General features: G+C 43.7%; 2 protein-coding genes across 2 annotated transcripts; both read right to left on the bottom strand.

Annotated features, from left to right (window-relative positions):
- Window positions 1–1,361: 1,361 nt before the first annotated feature.
- Window positions 1,362–1,972, bottom strand: LOC147959756 (uncharacterized). Its single transcript, XM_087532889.1, has 2 exons — window positions 1,653–1,972; window positions 1,362–1,524 (listed from the first exon to the last, which is right to left on the bottom strand). Exons 1-2 carry the CDS (start codon window positions 1,970–1,972, stop codon window positions 1,362–1,364), a joined length of 483 nt encoding a protein of 160 aa, XP_087389015.1.
- A 22,036-nt stretch (window positions 1,973–24,008) lies between these two features.
- LOC147959755 (uncharacterized) lies at window positions 24,009–25,003 on the bottom strand. Its single transcript, XM_087532886.1, has 2 exons — window positions 24,720–25,003; window positions 24,009–24,237 (listed from the first exon to the last, which is right to left on the bottom strand). The coding sequence occupies exons 1-2, from the start codon at window positions 25,001–25,003 to the stop codon at window positions 24,009–24,011; spliced, it is 513 nt and encodes a 170-aa protein (XP_087389012.1).
- Window positions 25,004–25,322: the final 319 nt, after the last annotated feature.

Below are 25,322 nucleotides of genomic sequence, written 5' to 3'. Positions count from 1 at the left end.
ATGCATATGAGAAGCAACAGGACTGCCTACTTGAATATAGCGAACTGCATTGTAGTTTTCACAATGAACTGCGCAACGCGTTTTTGGACCTGTGTTTGTGGAGTGGTATGTGGGAATTTTTTTTAATTTTCAGTAGCTTCTCTTTTGCCTGTTGGGCCTATCTTTGGGGAGTGAAGATGTATTCGGCCCAAGTCGGCCTGTGAGTACAGCTGGTTCTCGGTGCGATGTGTGTGCGCCCCAATGTTTATTCCCATCTCGCCCATGGAGGGCGCGCACGACCTGTTTATAAGCGCTGGCGAGGCAGCCGTATCGAACTCCTCTGGTTACTTATTTGGGCGCTTATACACGGCGCTCGCTTCTTTATGCTCTCTGACCTGTGTGGCCTATGTGTACCCGGCCCCATGCATCGTGGCTCAAAACGACTCGCCTGTTGTGAGCGCAGATCTACTATGAGACTGGCTAGGGCTGGTTGCACCTAGGTGGTCAAAAAAATTCTTTGTATTTTTTCGTCTTGCATATTTTTTCAAATGTATCAGCGTGTACTGCTTAGTAAATCATTCGTGCACTGCATTGTTCATGTTTCTGTACTGCATGTTCACATATTCGGCACTACATATACAGGTCGCATTTTCTTTTTGTGTTTTTTGCTCTTATGTATTTTTTTTCCAAATGTATGGGCGTGTACTGCTTAGTAAATCATTCGTGCACTGCATTGTTCATGTTTATGTACTGCATGTTCACATATTCTGCACTACATATACAAGTCGCATTTTCTTTTCGTGTTTTTGCTCTTATGTATTTTTTTTCCAAATGTATGGGCGCGTACTGCTTAGTAAATCATTCGTGCACTACATTCTTCATGTTTCTGTACTACATGTTCACATATTCCGCACTACATATACATGTTGCATTTTCTTTTCGTGTTTTTTGCTCTCATGTATTTTTTTCAAATGCAGAGGCGTGCACTGTGTTGTTGGGTATGTGTGCACTGCATTCGACAGATTCTGTACTGCATTTGTACACATTTTGCACTGCATGTTTCCTATTTGCGCACTGCATTTTCGTCTGCTTTGTGCACTGCTAGAATCTAATGATACATAAGCAAACAACAGAAAACAAATGATCACAAGCATTCTGTATGACAAGTTCATCACCAGCAAACTAAGTTCAACAGAAAGCAATCTAACATAATCAAAGTTCATCATTACAAGCGATTCTGCATGACAAGCAAACTAAGTTCAGCAAAAGCAAATGATCACAAGCAAACTAACGATACCTGAGCAAACAACAAAAAGAAAATTTGATGATAATTCTAAAACGACGCTAGCATTGTTAGCTCTTGGCCGGCACTGTCTGCTTCTTCACAAGTTAGCGTATCCCCATCCCCCGCTGCTCCTGGCGCGCTTCTTGGGGGGGGGCTCCTCCTTCTCCAGCTTTGCATGTCGAAGCCCGTCCTGGGTGAGGGTGATGTGGTTCCATATCTCGTACGCTGCGTAGGCGTCCTTTGCCGCGTACTCGATGTGCCTCATGGACAGAGGCAGGGTGGCCTAGCGCCTGTGTTCATCGTTGGTGATCTTCTTCCTCATGTTGTTGTAGTAGTCGTCGATGAGCATGCCGGAGATATCTCCAAGGGAGTCCAACTCCTTGGTTGCCTCGGGCACCCTCCACTCCTTCTGGATTCGACGAAGTTGGCGACCTCCATATTGACGTGCTCTCGCCTGGCTTTGTCGTCGTCGATGGAGAAGCCAGCAAAGGTGTACCTGGGGTCGGCGAGGAAGTTGTCGAAGACGGTGCACCTTTCAGCGGCGCTCAGTTGGAAGAACAACATTGGCTGAGTCTTGCCGACGGAGAGTTGGACGAGGGCGGGTTTCTGCGTCGCTTTAGGCTCGTTGTTGTACTCGAGATCAAACCCAACGATCTTGTGGCGCTGGAGCCTGAGGTGGCGCTCGTACTGCACGAGGGAGATCGCCATCTGCTTCTTGTCATTGGTGTGTGTCGGTGTCAAAACCGGCGGATCTCGGGTAGGGGGTCCCGAACTGTGCGTCTAGGCCGGATGGTAACAGGAGGCAAGGAACACGATGTTTTACCCAGGTTCGGGCCCTCTTGATGGAGGTAAAACCCTACGTCCTGCTTGATTAATATTGATGATATGGGTAGTACAAGAGTAGATCTACCACGACATCAAGGAGGCTAAACCCTAGAAGCTAGCCTATGGTATGATTGTTGTATGATGAAGTTGTCCTACGGACTAAAACCCTCCAGTTTATATAGACACCAGAGAGGGTTAGGGTTACACAAAGTCGGTTACAATGGTAGGAGATCTTGAATATCCGCATCGCCAAGCTTGCCTTCCACGCCAAGGAAAGTCCCATCCGGACACGGGACGAAGTCTTCAATCTTGTATCTTCATAGTCCTGGAGTCCGGCTGAAGGTATAGTCCGGCTACCCGAACACCCCCTAATCCAGGACTCCCTCAGTGTGGATGACGTGCAACTTTGTGTTGCCGTGGGCCTCCACGTCCTTGTACTCGCCGGAGAACGCCATCGCCGGTAGCAGGGCTTGGTGTTTTCTATGGAGATCAATGTGATGGGGCGATTTGGTGGCATCGCAATGGATACTTGTGTTGTTGTGGATGAGAAGGCCTTTGGTAGGGGTCTGAATTTAAGGGGAGGGTGCGGGGTGGGATGGCCGCATCGGATGAACTACATGATCTCGCTGACGATGCGGTTGTGCAGATCGTGGGTTGGTGTTGTGTCTGTGATTGTGGGTTTGTGGCGATGGAACCACTCGGATTGGGTGGTTGTATGCGAACGTGGTTTTTTAACATGGTTTTATTTTATTTTTGATCAGTAATTTTTTAACCACCACTTTCTGTGCGAACGGGCATTTGTCACGTTTATATGTATCCTACGTGTTCAAGGAACTTTACTCGTTATCATACCACACTGCATCGTCTATCAAAAAGAACTGCATTTTGACTATAGGTGCGTACTGCACCATTTTTGTGTGTCCTTGCTGTCTTGCTGCAGCCCCTAAAAAAAGTATAATGTATTCCGCAATTTTACGACTTTTTCGTTGTGGACTAGACCGTGTATTTATTCATGTAGGTAATCCAAAACTGAATTGCTTGTTATACCATACTGCTTCATCTAACCAAATGCACTGCATTTTTCTAGAGCTGCGTACTACATGTGTTTTTGCGTGTACTTGTTGCAGTCCCTGGCATGAGAGGTGGGGCATTGGGGGCCTTTTTATTGTGGCACTAATTTGAAGGTGGACTTCTTTTCGGATGCGTTATCTTAACATGCGCGTTGTTTTTGAATTTAACTTTTTTTACGAACTGCATGTATTATTTTTTCTTTTACAGTCCGAATTTCATTGTTCTTCATAGAGAACTGCATCATGTGTGTTTCGATATAGTCCGTCTTATTTAGCCGGGCTGTTTTGGGCCAGCCTGTTTTATGTAACCCTTTGCCATGCGGTCCTCCTACGTGTCCCTCCCAGGCGGTCCCACCGCTCCGCTGACAGGGAGAGAGACCGAGAAGAATCCCTCTCCTCACTTGAAGTGTCTCCCGAAGCATCTCTCCCTCGAGCAAAACCACTGTCGCCCGCAGCAACCGCCATCGCGCGCGGAACCACTGCCCTCAAGAGGTCCTTATTCCTGCATTTCGCGTCACCGTCCGCTCCGCCAGCCCTTCCCGTTGCGCTCCTGCAGCCCTTTCCCGTCTGTTCCCGTCGCCGCACCCCTCCCCCCTGCCGTCGTTCACCCCCTTTTTGTGGTATGTTCCCCTTGGCCTCGGTCTTGATCGCCCCCTCGTCTAGTTTTGTGATTCTCGTAGTTGGTGTTGCGGTTTTTGCTTATGTATTTTTTCCATAAGCAGACGATTTTATCTTAATTTGAAGTCGATACTCGTGTGTGCTCTGTAGGCAGAGCAAGGTGGATCTAGGGTTTCGTCATATTTCGCTGATTTTGTTGCTTATATCTGTCACTTCGTCCTTATGCTGCAGGCAAACGCCATGTCTTCGCTGAGCAGAGTGGGAGGAGGAGTTCAGGGTATGTGGAGTGCTTATTTTTGGCTTTGTTTATTTTGTTTGATGTTTATCTAGTTTCCTAATTCATCCTGCATATTTTGTTTATGCTATGTTAGTTGTCAGCATTTGTTTGCATTATTTGTCATGTCATGTTTTGTAATTTCCGTTTCTAGTTTTTTTAATCCAGTAGGTGATTGAAGTGGTCATAACCGTACACCAATTGGCTCTCATTGTCCTGGGGGTAAGGATCATGGTGGTGAGGGAGGACATCAAGTGAATTCGCCAATTGAATCTTCTCCCATAAGTGTGGCCCCTCCTTCTGGTATGTGAATGCATTGTTTATTTTGTGTATGCTGCTTACTTGATGTTGTACAAATTGGGGTTGTCTTGATGTATCTAGTCCGGCATTTTGTTGGGAACAAACGTGAAGTTAGTGTATGCAGCACTGCATTTATTTGTATATGTGAACTCCACTATATGTATGCGTGAACTGCATTGTTGTTTTATTCAAGTTTTTTTATTTGGCTTATGATTGGAGCACTGCATTTATATGTCTAAGTGTACTGCATTTGTTCTTTTTGTGCACTTTTTAACGACCATAGTTTAACTTCATTTTGACGCAGTGTCTGTTTTCCATGCTGGGGCGCCTGGGTTTGAGGAGGTTACTCAATTGATTGACAATTATTTTGCAGAGGGTGATGTTGGTGTGAGCTTTGACCAGAGACATCCTGTCTTGACTGAAACACAATCGCAGTCTGTTGATGGTACAGAGGAAGTTACATAGGAGTGGATGGTCTCGGAATAGCTTCGTGCATATGAATTGAAGCAAAGCACGAAGAAGTTGAGGTTTGAAAGTGACTCAAAAGAGTGTGCGGAGAAGGAGAAACAGAGGAGAGCTGCAGATGGTGCCAAGGGTGCCAAATTTGTCAAAGTGAAGCAGCCTGCTTTGCAGAATAAGATGTTGAGTTCTGTTGCTGAGGAAGGTGGTACTCCTCGGCGGAGTCCACGTGTTGCCGGCATGAACAAGGATCTTGGCAAGAGAACTGCTAAAGCTAGTGGAAAGGATCCTTAGCGCAAGCGACTACATGTCAGTGAAGGTCCCGACTCTGACGATGACGACTTTGTGCTTGCTGATTTTGTGAGGGATGTTCATACTTGTAGACGCAAAGACTATGGTTCATCTAAGAGTCTACGCAAGCATGCCCGTGATGATGTCGATGAAGGTGTTGGTGCTGACTCTGGCGAGGAGGCGGATGTTGTTCCAAAGGTTTGTTGAAGTGGACTGCATTTGTTTCCTTCATTTGATATTCTATCTGTATTTTCTCTATCTCTTTTTTATGGCTAATCTTTCTAATGTGGACTGCATTTCCCTCTACACAGAGGAAGAAGTCTAGTAAGAGCAACGCAGCTGAAGATGATGCCAAGGGAGATGATTCTCGATTTAACAAGACCGTATGTTTGTTGCTTCCCACTGTTTGCAAGGCTGTTGCTTTATTGAAAGACGCACACTGTAGTCGTGTCCGAGATGCTGGATTCGGTGTTGTCTTTGAACTGACAATAAAGAAAAATGTGTCCCGCATTCTTATGTGCTATCTGATGGGAGTGATTGACCCTGCCACCATGATAATGGACTTTGGGAATGGCAGGATTCTTCGAATATATCGTGATGCAGTTCATCGCATTTTTGATTTAACTATGTGACGTCACACTGCACCCACGCCTGTTGCCAGTGGCCATCATGACTCGTTGACTGCCCTCAGGGATGAGCTTGGCTTTGACCGTTCAAAAACTATAGGTGTCAAGGACTTGCTTGAGAAGCTGAAGGTGTTGGTGGAGGAAGATGATCATGTGACTATTGATCTTGCTGTGAAGGTGTTCTTCCTGATACTTTACCAGAATTTGCTATGCCCCGGGCCTGCAGTTCGTTTGGGTAGAGTTGCTGCAATGGTAGAGAACATGGATTATGCGGCTATGGCGCAGATGGATTTTTGCCAGCTTGTTGTTGATGAGTTGCAGGTAGCTGTGGTGAGGTGGCAAACAGAAGGCAGTAAGCAGAATTGCACAGAGGGTCGTGCCATTGTCCCCTTGATTATGTATACTGATTGCTTGAAGCTTCAAAAATTTTCAGTTATGCACACGTTGATGCCATGTGTGTCATACCTGAGGACCAAGGACCTGATGAAGTTATACAATGAGGATGTGCTTGTCAAGGGAAAGATTAACTTGGAAACTTACAAATTTGGGAAGCTGCTGGTTAGTCATCTGAGTTTTTAATATCCGATTTTTTTAAAAAAAAGGTGCAGTTATTATAAATCTGAACTTTCCAGTACTCACATGTGTGCTTCTCTTCGCTTCTTGTCTTTTTTTGCAGTGGAAGGCATCAGGTGATATTGTGTACAACCGTCCTGTTGCAGTTGTATGTGGCAGCTCTGATGCGGGGCCTAGCACTCATGCTAGGTTTTATGAGCCTATCTGTAGCCAGCTTCCTGCCTGTGATGATGAGGTGCTGTGTACTCGTGGTTTCACGGCTCGTCAGATGTTTGATAATAGAAGCTCTTCTAAACAGACATTTGTTGGTGGCAAAGAACACGAGGGGATTGGTGAGCTTCTTCTGAAGGTTTTGAAGTTGACTAGAGATTTGCCAACCTCTGGTGACAGGTTGAGGACAGTTGCTAGTTTTTTCCCTATTGGCCATGGCCCACGAGATGAAGATATTGTTGCTGCTCACAATTTTGATTGCATCATGATTGAAAGCCTGAAGATTGCAGTGATGAATAGTCGGTCTTCGTATGATCAGTTGAGACATTCACAGGAAGAAAAATGCGGTCGGTATGAGAAGGATGCTGAGCGATTTTTGGATGAAATGTACCATCAGGACGCTGGCGTTGGCGCTGATAATGTATGTTCTAGGTTTTTTGTGCCTTTGAACCGCTTTTGTGTATTATGTCGACTGCTCCTCACTATTTTTTTGTCATAGGCTGGAGTAGAATCTTCTGGTGTCCATCAATCTAGGGACGATGGAATTGGTCAGGTACAAGTACTTGTGCCATGTCTGTTCTTCCGTACGTCCCTCTTCTTGAACTTGCATTTTTTTCTTTCCATTTTTATTGTATTTTTTGTGTACTTCATGATTGTAAATCTGTACTGCTTGTGCATAGTTGAAGGTTTTTACTTTTTTGGTCGTTACCATCTTATTTTTGTTTTTGGTTTGTTCTATGTCTGTAGACTGGAGTTGCTGCTTGTGATGTGCACAAAGATTCCTACGATGGCTCTGGGAAGGATGAGATCTTGGCTGATGCATCGTCCCCTCCGGATGTTGTAGCTGATAAGGTATAGTTGAATTACTTTTTCTGTTAGTGGGTTGTAATCTAATTTTTTGTTGTTGTTATAAACTTGATGTCGCTCTTATGTTCACTCATATGCATTTCATTTACATATGTGAGCTGCAATAGTTTTACATGTGTGAGCTTCAGTCTTTGACAGAAGTGAACTGCAGTTCTTTTTCGCATGCGTGGTCCATAGTCTTTTGCATACGTAATCTTCAGTATTTAACATAACTGAACTGCAGCGTTTGACAAAGTGAACTGTAGTTCTTTTTACATATATGTGGGTTGCAGTTGTTTTGCATATGTGGACTGCAGTTATTCTACATATGTTATCTGTAGTCTTTGATATAAGTGACCTGTGTGTTGTTGTGTTAATTATCCACACGCTCATTTGTGTTATTGTGTCTGTTTTAAACTTTTCACGGCTTGGAGAAGAAAACGTAGAAGTTCATGTTGATCTGAACCAGGGGGGATGTGCTGTTGATGGTGGTGGTAGTGTTGATGCTTCTGCATCGGTTGCCGTCGATGGTGCAGATCCTTCTGTAGCTCAGGAATTCCACGATGTTGTTTCCCTTAGTCGGCATGAAGATTCTAATTTTGTCATTGAAAAGCCACTTGAGAATGTCGTTCCTGCTGGGAGTGTTGCTGCATCCCCTGTTTGTCTGGCGGTCAACGATGTTCCTGAAGTATCCAAAGTGGAGCCTCATGCAGCTGAAATATCTAAGGATGTTGTGGTTGACCAGACTGTTGTAAATCAAGATAATGCTGATGTTGCTACAGAAGGGCAGTGCAGTGAGGTTGTGGTGGATTCATCGCAACCTAACCAAGTAAATGTTTTGGTCAGCTCTGAAGAACAACAGGATGAAGACTCCGGCACTGAAGGCAAGAGTTTTGTTTCGAACAGTGCAGTTGAAGTTTTTCTCATTCATTTTCTTTAATTACTATGGTAGTTGTATTAGATGTTTAATGATAAGTGAAACTTGATCCTTTTGTTGATGATTTTCAAAATAGCTAGCAGAATTTCCTTATCTTATTATTTGAACTTCATTCTTTGGATAAGTGAACTTCATCTTTTTATTATAGATGACGAACTTCCTGCTGTGACACCGTCGAGCATTAATCCAGCTCTTCTAAAAAGATAAAATGAGTTGTACACTGCTGTTACGGGCGCTCGGAAGGACAAGAAGAAGAAGTGTGGCTTTTTAGAAACTTTTTTGTTCATATGTATTTTCTAATTTCAGTATTTTACCCTTTTCCGTTGTTGCTATTTTTTTAGTATCTTATGTTTCAGTTTTTCATAAAAAATTCAGGGACATGATTGCTTTTAAAACTGAGATGGCTGATATTACCATTGGTGAAGTTGGTCAATCTTTTTGGGATAAAGGGATGCTCACTACAGGTCTTGTAGATCTTGGGGTTTCTTTGCTGGTGAATAAGTTTAAGGGATCTCCGATGATGGTTTTCCCATACCATGTTTGTGTAAGAATGCAGAAAATTTTGTTTTATTTTTTGATTTTCTTTTCTGATTTCGTGTGACGACCTGTTTGCTTGAGCACTATTTATTTTTTGGTTTTGTTTTGGCAGACAAGTATTTGGCATTGTGCTACTATAGGCAGGAGTGTTAAAATGATGTTCTCTTCAAAAGTCGAGAGCGTGTTGATAAAAAATATATGGTGAGTAACGTTTTTATGTGTCGAAAACAATATTTTTGTGTGTTGGTTTTTATAGTGTTCTGTTTCTTCTTTGTTATAATAATTTTATTTATTTTTTGTGCTTCCAACAGGTCCTGTTTGCAACATTTGATTCACGAGAGACGAGGGATGGCGTTGGTAATTATTGTGTAGTTGCCTTAAATGTGAAAGAAAGGCGGTTTGAATTTCTTGACTTGCTCAATAAACCACCCAGCCCTGATGCGATCAGGATTTTTAGAAGGATGGTTAAAAATATCAAGCATGCATGGAAAGAAGGTAGCTCAAGTTCTGATGAGCCGCTAAATCCTCCTACACTTGATGGATTTTGAAGGAAATATGCCCTAGAGGCAATAATAAAGTTATTATTTATTTCCTTATAATCATGATAAATGTTTATTATTCATGCTAGAATTGTATTAACCGGAAACATAATACATGTGTGAATACATAGACAAACAAAGTGTCACTAGTATGCCTCTACTTGACTAGCTCGTTAGTCAAAGATGGTTGTGTTTCCTAACCATGAACAATGAGTTGTTATTTGATTAACGGGATCACATCATTAAGAGAATGATCTGATTGACATGACCCATTCCATTAGCTTAGCACCCGATCGTTTAGTATGTTGCTATTGCTTTCTTCATGACTTATACATGTTCCTATAACTATGAGATTATGCAACTCCCGTTTACCGGAGGAACACTTTGGGTACTACCAAACGTCACAACGTAACTGGGTGATTATAAAGGAGTACTACAGGTGTCTCCAAAGGTACATGTTGGGTTGGCATATTTCGAGATTAGGATTTGTCACTCCGATTGTCGGAGAGGTATCTCTGGGCCCTCTCGGTAATGCACATCACATAAGCCTTGCAGGCATTACAACTAATATGTTAGTTGTGAGATGATGTATTATGGAACGAGTAAAGAGACTTGCCGGTAACGAGATTGAACTAGGTATTGGATACCGACGATCGAATCTCGGGCAAGCAACATACCGATGACAAAGGGAACAACGTATGTTGTTAGGCGGTCTGACCAATAAAGATCTTCGTAGAATATGTAGGAGCCAATATGGGCATCCAGGTCCCGCTATTGGTTATTGACCGGAGACGTGTCTCGGTCATGTCTACATTGTTCTCGAACCCGTAGGGTCCGCACGCTTAAGGTGACGATGACAGTTATATTATGAGTTTATGCATTTTGATGTACCGAAGGTTGTTCGGAGTCCCGGATGTGATCACGGACATGACGAGGAGTCTCGAAATGGTCGAGACATAAAGATTGATATATTGGAAGCCTATGTTTGGATATCGGAAGTGTTCCAGGTGAAATCGGGATTTTACCCGAGTACCGGGAAGGTTACCGGAACCCCCCGGGAACCATATGGGCCTTGATGTGCCTTAGTGGAAAGGAGAAAGGGGCAGCCCAAGGTGGCCGCGCGCCTCCCCCCTTCCCCTAGTCCTATTAGGACTAGGAGAGGTGGCCGGCCCCCCTCTCTCTCTTTCCTCCCTCAAGGAATCCTATTCCAACTAGGATTGGGGGGGGGGAATCCTACTCCCAGAGGGAGTAGGACTCTCCTGGCGCGCCCTCCCTTGGCCGGCCAGCCTCCCCCCCTCTAGTCCTTTATATAATGAGGTAGAGGCACCCCAGAAACACAACAAGTTGATCCACGTGATCTATTCCTTAGCCGTGTGCGGTGCCCCCAGCCACCATATTCCTCGATAATACTGTAGCGGAGTTTAGGCGAAGCCCTACTGCTGTAGTATATCAAGATCGTCACCATGCCGTCGTGCTGACGGAACTCTTCCCCGACACTTTGTTGGATCGGAGTCCGGGGATCGTCATCGAGCTGAACGTGTGCTCGAACTCGGAGGTGCCATAGTTTCGGTACTTGATCGGTTGGATCGTGAAGACGTACGACTACTTCCTCTATGTTGCGTCAACGCTTCCGCAGTCGGTCTGGGTGGGTACGTAGACAATACTCTCCCCTCTCGTTGCTATGCATCACATGATCTTGCATGTGCGTAGGAAAATTTTTGAAATTACTACGAAACCCAACAATGGCCTCCGAGCCTAGGTTATTTATGTTGATGTTATATGCACGAGTAGAACACAAGTGAGTTGTGGGCGATATAAGTCATACTGCCTACCAGCATGTCATACTTTGGTTCGGCGGCATTGTTGGACGAGACGACCCGGACCAACCTTACGCGTACGCTTACGCGAGACCGGTTCCCCCGACGTGCTTTGCACACAGGTGGCTTGCGGGCGACTGTCTCTCCAACTTTAGTTGAACCAAGTATGGTTACGCCCGGTCCTTGCGAAGGTTAAAACGGAGTCTATTTGACAAACTATCGTTGTGGTTTTGATGCGTAGGTGAGATTGGTTCTTGCTTAAGCCCGTAGCAGCCACGTAAAACTTGCAACAACAAAGTAGAGGACGTCTAACTTGTTTTTGCAGGGCATGTTGTGATGTGATATGGTCAAGGCATGATGCTGAATTTTATTGTATGAGATGATCATGTTTTGTAACCGAATTATCGACAACTGGCAGGAGCCATATGGTTGTCGTTTTATTGTATGCAATGCAATCGCGATGTAATGCTTTACTTTATTACTAAGCGGTAGTGATAGTCGTGGAAGCATAAGATTGGCGAGACGACAACGATGCTACGATGGAGATCAAGGTGTCGCGCCGGTGACGATGGTGATCACGACGGTGCTTCGGAGATGGAGATCACAAGCACAAGATGATGATGGCCATATCATATCACTTATATTGATTGCATGTGATGTTTATCCTTTTATGCATCTTATCTTGCTTTGATTGACGGTAGCATTATAAGATGATCTCTCACTAAATTATCAAGAAGTGTTCTCCCTGAGTATGCACCGTTGCCAAAGTTCGTCGTGCCCAGACACCACGTGATGATCGGGTGTGATAAGCTCTACGTCCATCTACAACGGGTGCAAGCCAGTTTTTGCACACGCAGAATACTCAGGTTAAACTTGACGAGCCTAGCATATGCAGATATGGCCTCGGAACACTGAGACCGAAAGGTCGAGCGTGAATCATATAGTAGATATGATCAACATAACGATGTTCACCATTGAAAACTACTCCATCTCACGTGATGATCGGTTATGGTTTAGTTGATTTGGATCACGTGATCACTTAGAAGATTAGAGGGATGTCCATCTAAGTGGGAGTTCTTAAGTAATATGATTAATTGAACTTAAATTTATCATGAACTTAGTCCCTGATAGTATCTTGCTTGTTTATGTTGATTTTAGATAGATGGCTCGTGCTGTTGTTTCGTTGAATTTTAATGCGTTCCTTGAGAAAGCAAAGTTGAAAGATGATGGTAGCAATTACACGGACTGGGTCCGTAACTTGAGGATTATCCTCATTGCTGCTCAGAAGAATTACGTCCTGGAAGCACCGCTGGGTGCCAGGCCTGCTGCTGGAGCAACACCAGATGTTATGAATGTCTGGCAGAGCAAAGCTGATGACTACTCGATAGTTCAGTGTGCCATGCTTTACGGCTTAGAATCGGGACTTCAATGACGTTTTGAACATCATGGAGCATATGAGATGTTCCAGGAGTTGAAGTTAATATTTCAAGCAAATGCCCGGATTGAGAGATATGAAGTCTCCAATAAGTTCTATAGCTGCAAGATGGAGGAGAACAGTTCTGTCAGTGAGCATATACTCAAAATGTCTGGGTATAATAATCACTTGATTCAATTGGGAGTTAATCTTCCGGATGATTGCGTCATTGACAGAATTCTCCAATCACTGCCACCAAGCTACAAGAGCTTCGTGATGAACTATAATATGCAAGGGATGAACAAGACTATTCCCGAGCTCTTCGCAATGCTGAAAGCTACGGAGGTAGAAATCAAGAAGGAGCATCAAGTGTTGATGGTTAACAAGACCACTAGTTTCAAGAAAAAGGGCAAAGGGAAGAAGAAGGGGAACTTCAAGAAGAACAGCAAGCAAGTTGCTGCTCAGGAGAAGAAACCCAAGTCTGGACCTAAGCCTGAAACTGAGTGCTTCTACTGCAAGCATACTGGTCACTGGAAGCGGAACTGCCCCAAGTATTTGGCGGATAAGAAGGATGACAAGGTGAACAAAGGTATATGTGATATACATGTTATTGATGTGTACCTTACTAGAGCTCGCAGTAGCACCTGGGTATTTGATACTGGTTCTGTTGCTAATATTTGCAACTCGAAACAGGGACTACGGAATAAGCGGGCACTAGCAAAGGATGAGGTGACGATGCGCGTGGGAAATGGTTCCAAAGTCGATGTGATCGCGGTCGGCACGCTACCTCTACATCTACCTTCGGGATTAATATTAGACCTAAATAATTGTTATTTGGTGCCAGCGTTGAGCATGAACATTATATCTGGATCTTGTTTAATGCGAGACGGTTATTCATTTAAATCAGAGAATAATGGTCGTTCTATTTATATGAGTAATATCTTTTATGGTTATGCACCCTTGAAGAGTGGTCTATTCTTGTTGAATCTCGATAGTAGTAACACACATATTCATAATGTTGAAGCCAAAAGATGCAGAGTTGATAATGAGAGTGCAACTTATTTGTGGCACTGTCGTTTAGGTCATATCGGTGTAAAGCGCATGAAGAAACTCCATACTGATGGACTTTTGGAACCACTTGATTATGAATCACTTGGTACTTGCGAACCGTGCCTCATGGGCAAGATGACCAAAACACCGTTCTCCGGTTCTATGGAGAGAGCAACAGATTTGTTGGAAATCATACATACAGATGTATGTGGTCCGATGAATATTGAGGCTCGTGGCAGATATCGTTATTTTCTCACCTTCACAGATGACTTAAGCAGATATGGGTATATCTACTTAATGAAACACAAGTCTGAAACATTTGAAAAGTTCAAAGAATTTCAGAGTGAAGTTGAAAATCATCGTAACAAGAAAATAAAGTTTCTACGATCTGATCGTGGAGGAGAATATTTGAGTTACGAGTTTGGTGTACATTTGAAAAATTGTGGAATAGTTTCGCAACTCACGCCACCCGGAACACCACAGCGTAATGGTGTGTCCGAACGTCGTAATCGTACTTTACTAGATATGGTGCGATCTATGATGTCTCTTACTGATTTACCGCTATCGTTTTGGGGATACGCTCTAGAGACGGCCGCATTCACGTTAAATAGGGCACCATCAAAATCCGTAGAGACGACGCCTTATGAACTGTGGTTTGGCAAGAAACCAAAGTTGTCATTTCTTAAAGTGTGGGGCTGCGATGCTTATGTGAAAAAGCTTCAACCTGATAAGCTCGAACCCAAATCGGAGAAATGTGTCTTCATAGGATACCCAAAGGAGACTGTTGGGTACACCTTCTATCACAGATCCGAAGGCAAGACATTCGTTGCTAAGAATGGATCCTTTCTAGAGAAGGAGTTTCTCTCGAAAGAAGTGAGTGGGAGGAAAGTAGAACTTGACGAGGTAACTGTACCTGCTCCTTTATTGGAAAGTAGTACATCACAGAAAACTGTTTCTGCGACACCTACACCAATAAGAGAGGAAGCTAATGATGATAGTCATGAAACTTCAGATCAAGATACTACTGAACCTCGTAGATCAACCAGAGTAAGATCCGCGCCAGAGTGGTACGGTAATCCTATTCTGGAAATCATGCTACTAGATCATGATGAACCTACGAACTATGAAGAAGCGATGGTGAGCCCAGATTCCGCAAAGTGGCTTGAAGCCATGAAATCTGAGATGGGATCCATGTATGAGAACAAAGTATGGACTTTGGTTGACTTGCCCGATGATCGGCAAGCAATTGAGAATAAATGGATCTTTAAGAAGAAGACTGATGCTGATGGTAATGTTACTGTCTACAAAGCTCGACTTGTCGCGAAAGGTTTTCGGCAAGTTCAAGGGATTGACTACGATGAGACCTTCTCACCCATAGCGATGCTTAAGTCCGTCCGAATCATGTTAGCAATTGTCGCATTTTATGATTATGAAATTTGGCAAATGGATGTCAAAACTGCACTCTTGAATGGATTTCTGGAAGAAGAGTTGTATATGATGCAACCAGAAGGTTTTGTCGATCCAAAAGGAGCTAACAAAGTGTGCAAGCTCCAGCGATCCATTTATGGGCTGGTGCAAGCCTCTCGGAGTTGGAATAAACGCTTTGATAGTGTGATCAAAGCATTTGGTTTTATACAGACTTTCAGAGAAGCCTGTACTTACAAGAAAGTGAGTGGGAGCTCTGTAGCATTTCTGATATTATATGTGGATGACATATTACTAATTGGAAATGATATAGAATTTTTGGATAGCATAAAGGGATACTTGAATAAGAGTTTTTCAATGAAAGACCTTGGTGAAGCTGCTTACATATTAGGCATAAAGATCTATAGAGATAGATCAAAACACTTAATTGGACTTTCACAAACAACATACCTTGACAAAATTTTGAAGAAGTTCAAAATGGATCAAGCAAAGAAAGGATTCTTGCCTGTGTTACAAGGTGTGAAATTGAGTAAGACTCAATGCCCGACCACTGCAGAAGATAGAGAGAATATGAAAGATGTTCCCTATGCATTAGCCATAGGATCTATCATGTATGCAATGCTATGTACCAGACCCGATGTGTGCCTTGCTATAAGTCTAGCAGGGAGGTACCAAAGTAATCCAGGAGTGGATCACTGGACAGCGGTCAAGAACATCCTGAAATACCTGAAAAGGACTAAGGATATGTTTCTCGTATATGGAGGTGACAAAGAGCTCATCGTAAAAGGTTACGTTGATGCAAGCTTTGACACTGATCCGGACGATTCTAAATTGCAAACCGGATACGTGTTTATATTAAACGGTGGAGCTATCAGTTGGTGCAGTTCTAAACAAAGCGTCGTAGCGGGATCTACATGTGAAGCGGAGTACATAGCTGCTTCGGAAGCAGCGAACGAAAGAGTCTGGATGAAGGAGTTCATATCCGATCTAGGTGTCATACCTAGTGCATCGGGTCCAATGAAAATCTTTTGTGACAATACTAGTGCAATTGCCTTGGCAAAGGAATCTAGATTTCACAAGAGAACCAAGCACATCAAGAGACACTTCAATTCCATCCGGGATCTAGTCCAGGTGGGAGACATAGAGATTTGCAAGATACATACGGATCTGAATGTTGCAGACCCGTTGACTAAGCCTCTTCCACGAGCAAAACATGATCAGCACCAAGGCTCCATGGGTGTTAGAATCATTACGATGTAATCTAAATTATTGACTCTAGTGCAAGTGGGAGACTGAAGGAAATATGCCCTAGAGGCAATAATAAAGTTATTATTTATTTCCTTATAATCATGATAAATGTTTATTATTCATGCTAGAATTGTATTAACCGGAAACATAATACATGTGTGAATACATAGACAAACAAAGTGTCACTAGTATGCCTCTACTTGACTAGCTCGTTAGTCAAAGATGGTTGTGTTTCCTAACCATGAACAATGAGTTGTTATTTGATTAACGGGATCACATCATTAAGAGAATGATCTGATTGACATGACCCATTCCATTAGCTTAGCACCCGATCGTTTAGTATGTTGCTATTGCTTTCTTCATGACTTATACATGTTCCTATAACTATGAGATTATGCAACTCCCGTTTACCGGAGGAACACTTTGGGTACTGCCAAACGTCACAACGTAACTGGGTGATTATAAAGGAGTACTACAGGTGTCTCCAAAGGTACATGTTGGGTTGGCGTATTTCGAGATTAGGATTTGTCACTCCGATTGTCGGAGAGGTATCTCTGGGCCCTCTCGGTAATGCACATCACATAAGCCTTGCAGGCATTACAACTAATATGTTAGTTGTGAGATGATGTATTACGGAACGAGTAAAGAGGCTTGCCGGTAACGAGATTGAACTAGGTATTGGATACCGACGATCGAATCTCGGGCAAGTAACATACCGATGACAAAGGGAACAACGTATGTTGTTATGCGGTCTGACCGATAAAGATCTTCGTAGAATATGTAGGAGCCAATATGGGTATCCAGGTCCCGCTATTGGTTATTGACCGGAGACGTGTCTCGGTCATGTCTACATTGTTCTCGAACCCGTAGGGTCCGCACGCTTAAGGTTACGATGACAGTTATATTATGAGTTTATGCATTTTGATGTACCGAAGGTTGTTCGGAGTCCCGGATGTGATCACGGACATGACGAGGAGTCTCGAAATGGTCGAGACATAAAGATTGATATATTGGAAGCCTATGTTTGGATATCGGAAGTGTTCCGGGTGAAATCGGGATTTTACCGGAGTACCGGGAAGGTTACCGGAACCCCCCGGGAACCATATGGGCCTTGATGGGCCTTAGTGGAAAGGAGAAAGGGGCAGCCCAAGGTGGCCGCGCACCTCCCCCCTTCCCTAGTCCTATTAGGACTAGGAGAGGTGGCCGGCCCCCCTCTCTCTCTTTCCCCCCTCAAGGAATCCTATTCCAACTAGGATTGGGGGGGGGGGGGAATCCTACTCCCAGAGGGAGTAGGACTCTCCTGGCACGCCCTCCCTTGGCCGGCCAGCCTCCCCCCTCTAGTCCTTTATATACTGAGGTAGAGGCACCCCAGAAACACAACAAGTTGATCCACGTGAACTATTCCTTAGCCGTGTGCGGTGCCCCCAGCCACCATATTCCTCGATAATACTGTAGAGGAGTTTAGGCGAAGCCCTGCTGCTGTAGTACATCAAGATCGTCACCACGCCGTCCTGCTGACGGAACTCTTCCCCGACACTTTGCTGGATCGGAGTCCGGGGATCGTCATCGAGCTGAACGTGTGCTCGAACTCGGAGGTGCCGTAGTTCCGGTACTTGATCGGTTGGATCGTGAAGACGTATGACTACTTCCTCTACGTTGCGTCAACGCTTCCGCAGTCGGTCTGCGTGGGTACGTAGACAATACTCTCCCCTCTCGTTGCTATGCATGACATGATCTTGCGTGTGCGTAGGAAATTTTTTGAAATTACTACAAAACCCAACAGATTTGTGTTGAAACATGTCACTGTCCCAATGCAGCCAAATAGGTGTGTTTCGTACAGCCCCTCTCCACCATACTGCTCAAGTTTTTTTTCATTTTGTGAAACTAATGTTTTTTATTCTTTTATTGCAGGCATGATTGTGGATTCTATATGTTTCAATTCTTGCAGACTTGGGATGGTGCTCGAGTTGCTCAGTTTGGGGTGGAGCACATTGGCTACATCAGAAAGGCCATGCTCTATAGTTGGCTCACATCAAGAAAGTGTTGCCTTGATTTAACATCACTTTTAATTTTTGCAAATAAAGGTTGTTTTAGTGAACTTCTTTATCTCCCTTATTTATTTTTTGTCTACTGCTTGCTTCCGCTTCTTAAGCGCTCTTTTCTACTAGCATGTTCAGTTAAATGCGTGATTTAGAATGGATGTCTATATTTTTGTTGTGTTAGTGAGCTGCATTTGTTGTAGACAAGTTAGCTGGATTTATTTTGGGGCAAGTGAGCTGCATTGTTATAGACAAGTGGGTTGCATTGTTGTAGACAAGTAGGCTGCATTGTTGTAGACAAATGAGCTGCATTCTCTTCTTTAGTGAACTGTATTTTTATATTAATGAGATGTATTACATGTTTTTTGTTTTGTTTTTTTGTGCTGAGTGTTTCCATGTTTTTTCTACATGTTTTTAGGTTTTGATGGGGGCTTCATGAAGGTTGTACGTCACTGTTTGAGTCCCAGGGTTCTGAGGTGGTTATGGAGGATTGTGCCATTGAAATCTCTCCAGATAATTCCAATTGTTTGGCTGGAGATAGTTTGAACACAGATGTGGCGTCTAGACCTGAAGGTGGAAGTGTTTCTCGACCTAGCTCTCCACACGATGTTTTTGATGTCGATGATGATGATTTTGTTACGCCGTGCCCACGCATCACTAGGACTAGGAGTGCAGCAATTAATCGTCCTCCTGTGGATGAGGCTGAAGTATTTTCGAACAAGAGGTCAGGTGAGAAGGCTTTTAAGTTGAGATGATCTATAGAGAAATTGAAGCCTCCAAGGTTCAAATATATTGATGAGGCGAGGAAAATAAAGGATCTCGTCCTCAGCAAAGATTTTGTAACCAAATACCACAAGTAAGTTTTATGTGTGTGCCCTTCATCCTTTTTGTGTGTTTTGTTTTTTATTTTAATTTTATTGATCCCATCTGTGTATGTTTACTGCGGGAATTCGTTCTTTATGGTGAATAGTCATTTTTGTTATGTCGAATATTATAATGTTGACTATATCTATAATACATTTGGCAAAGGAGCTTTAATGGACTCGTATCTCATGGATTTTGTCATCAAGTACTGGAAGCAAGACCCTGAATTGAGTTTAGTTTATAGTTCTGGTGAACGTGTGCTACTTTCACCTTTATTTATCACGGTAAATGTGTGCTGTCATTTTTTCTCTTGTACTAATTTTTTTCATGTCCATGCGTGCACACATGTTTTATTCTTTTTTTCATGTCCTATTTTTTGTTATTTTTCTATGCAGTATGTTCTGCAAATGGAAACCTTTGTGAAGAGAGATGATGAAGGAAACCATGTGTTGCCAGTTGTGCATAGCCCGTTTGTTTTAGAAGATGCAGTTAAGCAGTTCAAGGTTTTTGTGAGCGGTGATGAAAACCTGTTGGACGCAAAACTAGTAAGGCCATTGTTTTTCGTCATTTATTTTTTGGTTTGTTGCATTTCTTTTTATAGTTATTTTTGGAACAGTGGTCCTAGTGCTACGTGTCGAACGGACTTTTCATTTTGTTTTTTGATGTGACAGATTATGATGCCGCGCTCCAAGGATGGTCATTATTCCTTATACATGATGAACCAGCATCGCTAGACGATTGATATCCATGGCACTAGGAAGTACACTGGCCATCCTAATGTCACGACAAAGTGGCGCAGGACTGACTACCACTCAGATTGTACTGAAGTGGTATGTCATTTTTTCTAGCCAAGTGCAAAGCTTTTTTATGTTTCTCCTACTGCATTTTTTATAAACTGTGCATGCAATGTTAGCACACATAGCACCACACTTGTTTTTATATAGTGGACTGCAACATATGCGTGACTGAACTGCATTTTCTCACACACCCCCCAATCTGTGTAAAAAATCTGTATAAAAAGGTGATAAAAGGAAATGACCTCATGTGCATTTAAAAGAGGGACTGTCTAGATGTTGAGAAGAACTTTGTATTTTTTGGTTCGTCTGAATATCTATTGATCTGTGACGTGTGTTATTTTACTTTGTGCTGCCTTTTTTGCCAGATAAGGAGGATGACATAGCTGCTGAAGGCGATTTATGGTGAAAAGTTGTATAAATATAAGAACCACCCTGACTAGGTTAAATTGGTAGAGAAGCCGTCTTACCCGGTCGTGCCAGCGCAGGGAACAAACGAGTGCGGAATCTATGCTCTGAGGTTGACGCAGTTGTATGACGGCCAACGTCTAGTCGAGAAAATTATCAAATCCAACGTAATACCTTCTCTGTTTCTTCTTTTCTTGTTACTTTTTTTTCACTTTTTGTTCTTATGACAACCTTTTTTTAATCACTAGTCTTCATTTTTTTTTTAATTTTCTTTCAGCCTACTGTTGAAGATTGGAAGGCGGAGTACATATTCCAGTTGTTGTTCAATCCTTCGAACTTGTTGTATTATGAAGACATGCCGCCTGAGCTACAAGATCTGATTGCAAATCTCGGGCTTAATTCCCTATCGCATATGCAGTAACAGTCATTTGGCATTGTTTTTACTGGGTAAAAGCATGTGTATCGACAAGAACTAGGGTTCATGTTGTGTAGTGTGTGATGTCTAAGGTAGATAATGTATGAAAAGACTTTTTTTCTTCTATTGTTGTGTTTTGTCAGCTTTTTGCAACAGTGTATATGGACGAATGTGTGTGTATAATTTATTTATATTAATAACTCATACAGTAAATATATGTATATATTTTTCATTTTGTTTGACCACCACGTTCTGTGCGAACTGGCATTTTTCACGTTTATATGTATCGTACGTGTCCCAGACACTGCATTGCATGTGATGCTGAACTTCTTCGTCAAACAAAAAGCACTGCATTTGTCTACAAGTTTGTTGCACCTGTATTTTTTTGATGTACTTGCTGCAACCCCTACATCCATGTGTGTATTCTGAAACTGCATTGCTTATCATGTTGCACTGCTTTGTCTAACCAAATGCACTTCATTGTCTAAAGCTGCGTCATGCATTTGTTTTTTGTTTGTACGGTAGGGGGGTTGGGGGAGGGCCCCCCATTTTTATTTGTCTATAGGTTTGTATTGCACCTGTATTCCATGTACTTAGCGCACTGCGTGCGTTAGCGCGAGGTTGGGCAGGGGGTGGGAGGGGGGTCATGACCCCCCTCCCCACCCCCCTGTGAGGCCGAGCCTGGAACGAGCCGGAGCAGGCGGCAACGCGGCGTGCCGCGGTGGCGCATGCGTAGGCGAGTCCGTCACACCCCATCGCCTCCGTGTCTATCTTAGGGGTGTGGCTCTGGGGTTGCGTGCGTCCTAGGGTTGGAAAAACAGAGTGTCTGGACTACGCCTGTCAACCAAGCACACTGCATGCATTAGCACGAGGCAAAGAAGGAGGGTGGGAGGGGGTCGTGACCCCTCCTACCCACCCTCCTATGAGGCCGAGCCTAGAACGAGCCGGAGCAGGCGGCGACGCAGCGTGCCGCGGCGCCGCATGCGTAGGTGAATCCGTCACACCCTGTCGCCTCCCTATCTATCTTAGGGGTGTGGCTCTGGGGTTGCGTGCGTCCTAGGGTTGAAAAAATAGAATGTCCGCACTGTGCCTGTCAACCAAGCGCACTACGTGCGTTAGTGCGAGCCCGAGCAGGGGGTGGGAAGAGGGGTCCTGACTCCCCCTCCCACCCTCCTGCGACGTCGAGCCTGGAACGAGCAGGAGCAGGCGGCGACACGGCGTGTCGTGGTGACGCATGCGTAGGCGAGTCCATCACACCCCGTCGCCTCCCTGTCAATCTTAGTGGTGTGGCTCTGGGGTTGCGTGCGTCTTAGGGTTGGAAAAATAGAATGTTCCCACTGCGCCTGTCAACCAAGCGCACTACATGCGTTAGCGTGAGGCCGAGTAGGAGGGTGCGAGGGGGGTCATGACCCCCTCCCCACCCCCCTGTGAGGCCGAGCCTGGAACGAGCCAGAACAGGCGGCGACGCGAGGTGCCGCGGCGACGCGAGGTGCCGCGGCGCCGCATGCGTAGGCGAGTCCATCACACCCCGTCGCCTCCCTGTTTATCCCCGTGCGCTTGTCAACCAAGCCAGGGTGTGAAGGGGGGCTGTGCCGTTGTATCCAAGTGAAAAGATTTGCCAAGTGGAGGAGGAGGTTTGTCGCGGGCTAGCCGTGGTAGTGTTCTTGATTGGCTAGAAAAAACAATCGTCTAAGCAAACTGTAGTGCTTTATTGACAGCACATCTTCCATCCCATATCGAACTGCATAGCGGACTGCATTTTTTAGGTGGGACGGTACTGGAGTTGCGTGCTAGTTGTGTGTCGTTGGGCTAGTTTGTTTTGGGCTGTGAGAATTTTTTGGGTCTATTGGGGTGTAAGACGCATTCTGCCCAAGTCGGCCTGTCAGCACGGCTGGTTCCCGGTGCGCTGTGTGTGCGCCCTAATGTTTAGTCCCACCTTGCCCGTGGAGAGCACGCTTGACCTGTTTATAAGCGTTGGCGAGGCACCTCTATCGAACTCCTCTAGTTACTTGTTTGGGCACTTATACACGGAGCTCGTTGTCCTTATTTCTCTGACCTGTGGTCCCATATGTGCCCGGCCCATGCATCGTGGCTCAGAACGGCTCACCTACTATGGGCGCAGACCAATTACAAGACTGGTTGGGGCCTGGTTGCACCTGGGTGGTCAATTTTTTTTCCATATCTGATGCATTTTTTTCTTTTGGAGTATATATATTTCGTGGTAGTACAAATGATGTCATTTGTACTGCTTGCTCCAACGTTGCGGACTGCACTATGTGTACCAAGTCTATGTGTTGTGCACTGCACAAAATTGGCTGCAGCCCCTCCTGTTCTACATTTAAGCATGTACTGCTCTTCATGTATACACTTTGTGAACTGCCTTATATTTCTTTGATCAACTGTATTCACATTTTTTTAGAATGGTGTGCGGGTTATAATTTTTAGAAATATTAATATTAATGGTCTTTTTCTATAATTACTATTGTGGACTACATGTGGACACATGTGTACTGCTTGTGTTTACCATTGTGAAATGCATTCATCTTTCTTTTTTAGGTATGATTTGTAGTCAGATTACTTATTTTTTTGGTTTAACGTTGTTTTTGAATATATTTTGTCTGTTTGTAGTATGTTCTGGTATCACACATTAAAGTTTTCAAAGTTGTCTGGATACTTGTTCTAATACAAACTCAACAATCATTACCTAGTGCAAACTAAGTTACAAGCGATTCTGCATGACAAAAAAACTAAGTTCAGCAAAAGCAAATGATCACAAGCAAACTGACGATACATAAGCAAACAACTGAAAGAAAATTTGATGATAATTCTAAAATGACATTGTTTTTACAAAAGAAACGTTCGATATGAAGCAATGGACATAATCAAAACCTTGCAGACATGAAACAAGGAACAACACAACCACTAAAGGAAAATGAAAGTAAACATAGTCCTGATTATTTCTAGTTGCTGTATTGGATTACAGCCTTGTTCTTCTTCTTCTTCTTTGCTTCTTTGTCTCTTTTTGCCCTGTCCAGTCCCATTATGACATCGTGGATGATTCTCCACGACTCATATGTTGCGAATGCATCTATTTCTACATACTTGATAAGCTTGTCTGGCAGCGAGCAAAATCCCCACAGAGTATGGTCCTCCTTGCGGTTAATTTTATTTCTTCATGTCATGGTAGTGCATGTCTATCATCCTGCCAGCAACATCAACCAAAGAGTCAAACTCCTTTTTATTGTATGGGTCTCTCCATTCGACCTGAATATCAATGTAGTTGTCGAAGTTGATCTCCAAGCCAGATAGCTTCAGCTTGCTTTTGTCTCCTTCAATGGCGAAACCGACAAAGGTGTACTCACCATTCATGAGGAATTTGTCTAGTTCCATTGGCCTGCAAGATGTTTGTATAGACTGAATGTAGTTTATTTTTTAGAACCACCAATGTTTTTTTTGTTTTTTCTGAAACTAAAGTGCAATATGAATACCTAAATATGTTGCAGTGAGTAGCTGCTAATACTTTGTATAGCATAACTAGTAAATCTGATAATAGATTGCATAAACAATGCATGTTTATGCATGTCTGTATTCTTGAATTAAATTCCATACATGTTTTATATAGTAATGGTGCAGTTTTCTATTGTTCACGCAAATAATTTGTATTTGGTAAAACAAAATAAAACTGCGTGTATCGCTAGATCATATAAATCAAGAATTGAACACATGAGTTACATGGAGCCAGATGAAAACTGTCAATGAATTCCTATGCCATGCTTTTTAAAAATGAGAACCAATGTTTAAATAATGGCAATTGCGATGAAGAAAATTTAAAATCAATATTGACAAGCAATAGTACAGATTGATAGTTATTCTGACTTGTCTTTAGCTTCAGAGATGTGGTAGACAAGGCATTCTTTTTCTACGCAGGGCTGGAGCACTGCTGCCCGTTGTGGCTTCACGTAGTGCGTGTACTCGACATCAACACCGACTAGTTTGACGGGCATTCCTCCGAGCTTCCTCTTGAGCATGGACAACATCTTGTCCACGTCTTCACCCTTGCTTGTGCAAATGACATGGAGCTTGTGGTTTCCCTGGAGGTCGACGTCGTGGAGCTCCCTGGTGTACTTGCGGCGCTGCTTGTACAGAGTTGCATCCACCATGACTCTCCTCTGCTCTCTCGTGTTTGTTTTGGAGAGAGAGGTTAGTGAAAGGAAGTGTGGAGAAGAAGATGCAATGGGGTTTTTGGGGGGACGAAGCAGTTGTGTTTTCTCCTCTGCCCTCCTTTGCTCTCCGTGAGAGGACGTGGGAGTGGTGGAGCGGGGTGGTAGCGTGGTGGGGCTCTGTTTTTAGTTACGTGGCAACTGTAGAGAGGATCTTCTATGAGGAGACTGTCTTAGTGCATTGGAAATCCGGAATGTCGTCGCCTCTTTTTTCGTGACTAGTTCAGGTATGCACGCGACTGTCAAAAAATGTGATGAT

This window comes from Triticum urartu, chromosome 7A (assembly GCF_056163025.1).
Source record: "Triticum urartu cultivar PI428250 chromosome 7A, HENAU_Tu73, whole genome shotgun sequence".
NCBI classification, from domain to species: domain Eukaryota; kingdom Viridiplantae; phylum Streptophyta; class Magnoliopsida; order Poales; family Poaceae; genus Triticum; species Triticum urartu.
The sequence above is the reverse complement of the archived record's forward strand: the minus strand, read 5'-3'. Positions and strand labels throughout refer to the sequence as shown.

What these genes read in the sequence shown, in the direction of transcription:
- LOC147959756 (XM_087532889.1), bottom strand. Translation starts at nt 1,972, where the DNA reads ATGGCGATCTCCCTCGTGCAGTACGAGCGCCACCTCAGGCTCCAGCGC. An exon ending in AGGAGTGGAGGGTGCCCGAG is followed by an intron (nt 1,525 to 1,652) that starts GCAACCAAGGAG and finishes TCTGTCCATGAG; the next exon opens with GCACATCGAGTACGCGGCAA.
- LOC147959755 (XM_087532886.1), bottom strand. Translation starts at nt 25,003, where the DNA reads ATGGTGGATGCAACTCTGTACAAGCAGCGCCGCAAGTACACCAGGGAG. An exon ending in ATCTCTGAAGCTAAAGACAA is followed by an intron (nt 24,238 to 24,719) that starts GTCAGAATAACT and finishes AACATCTTGCAG; the next exon opens with GCCAATGGAACTAGACAAAT.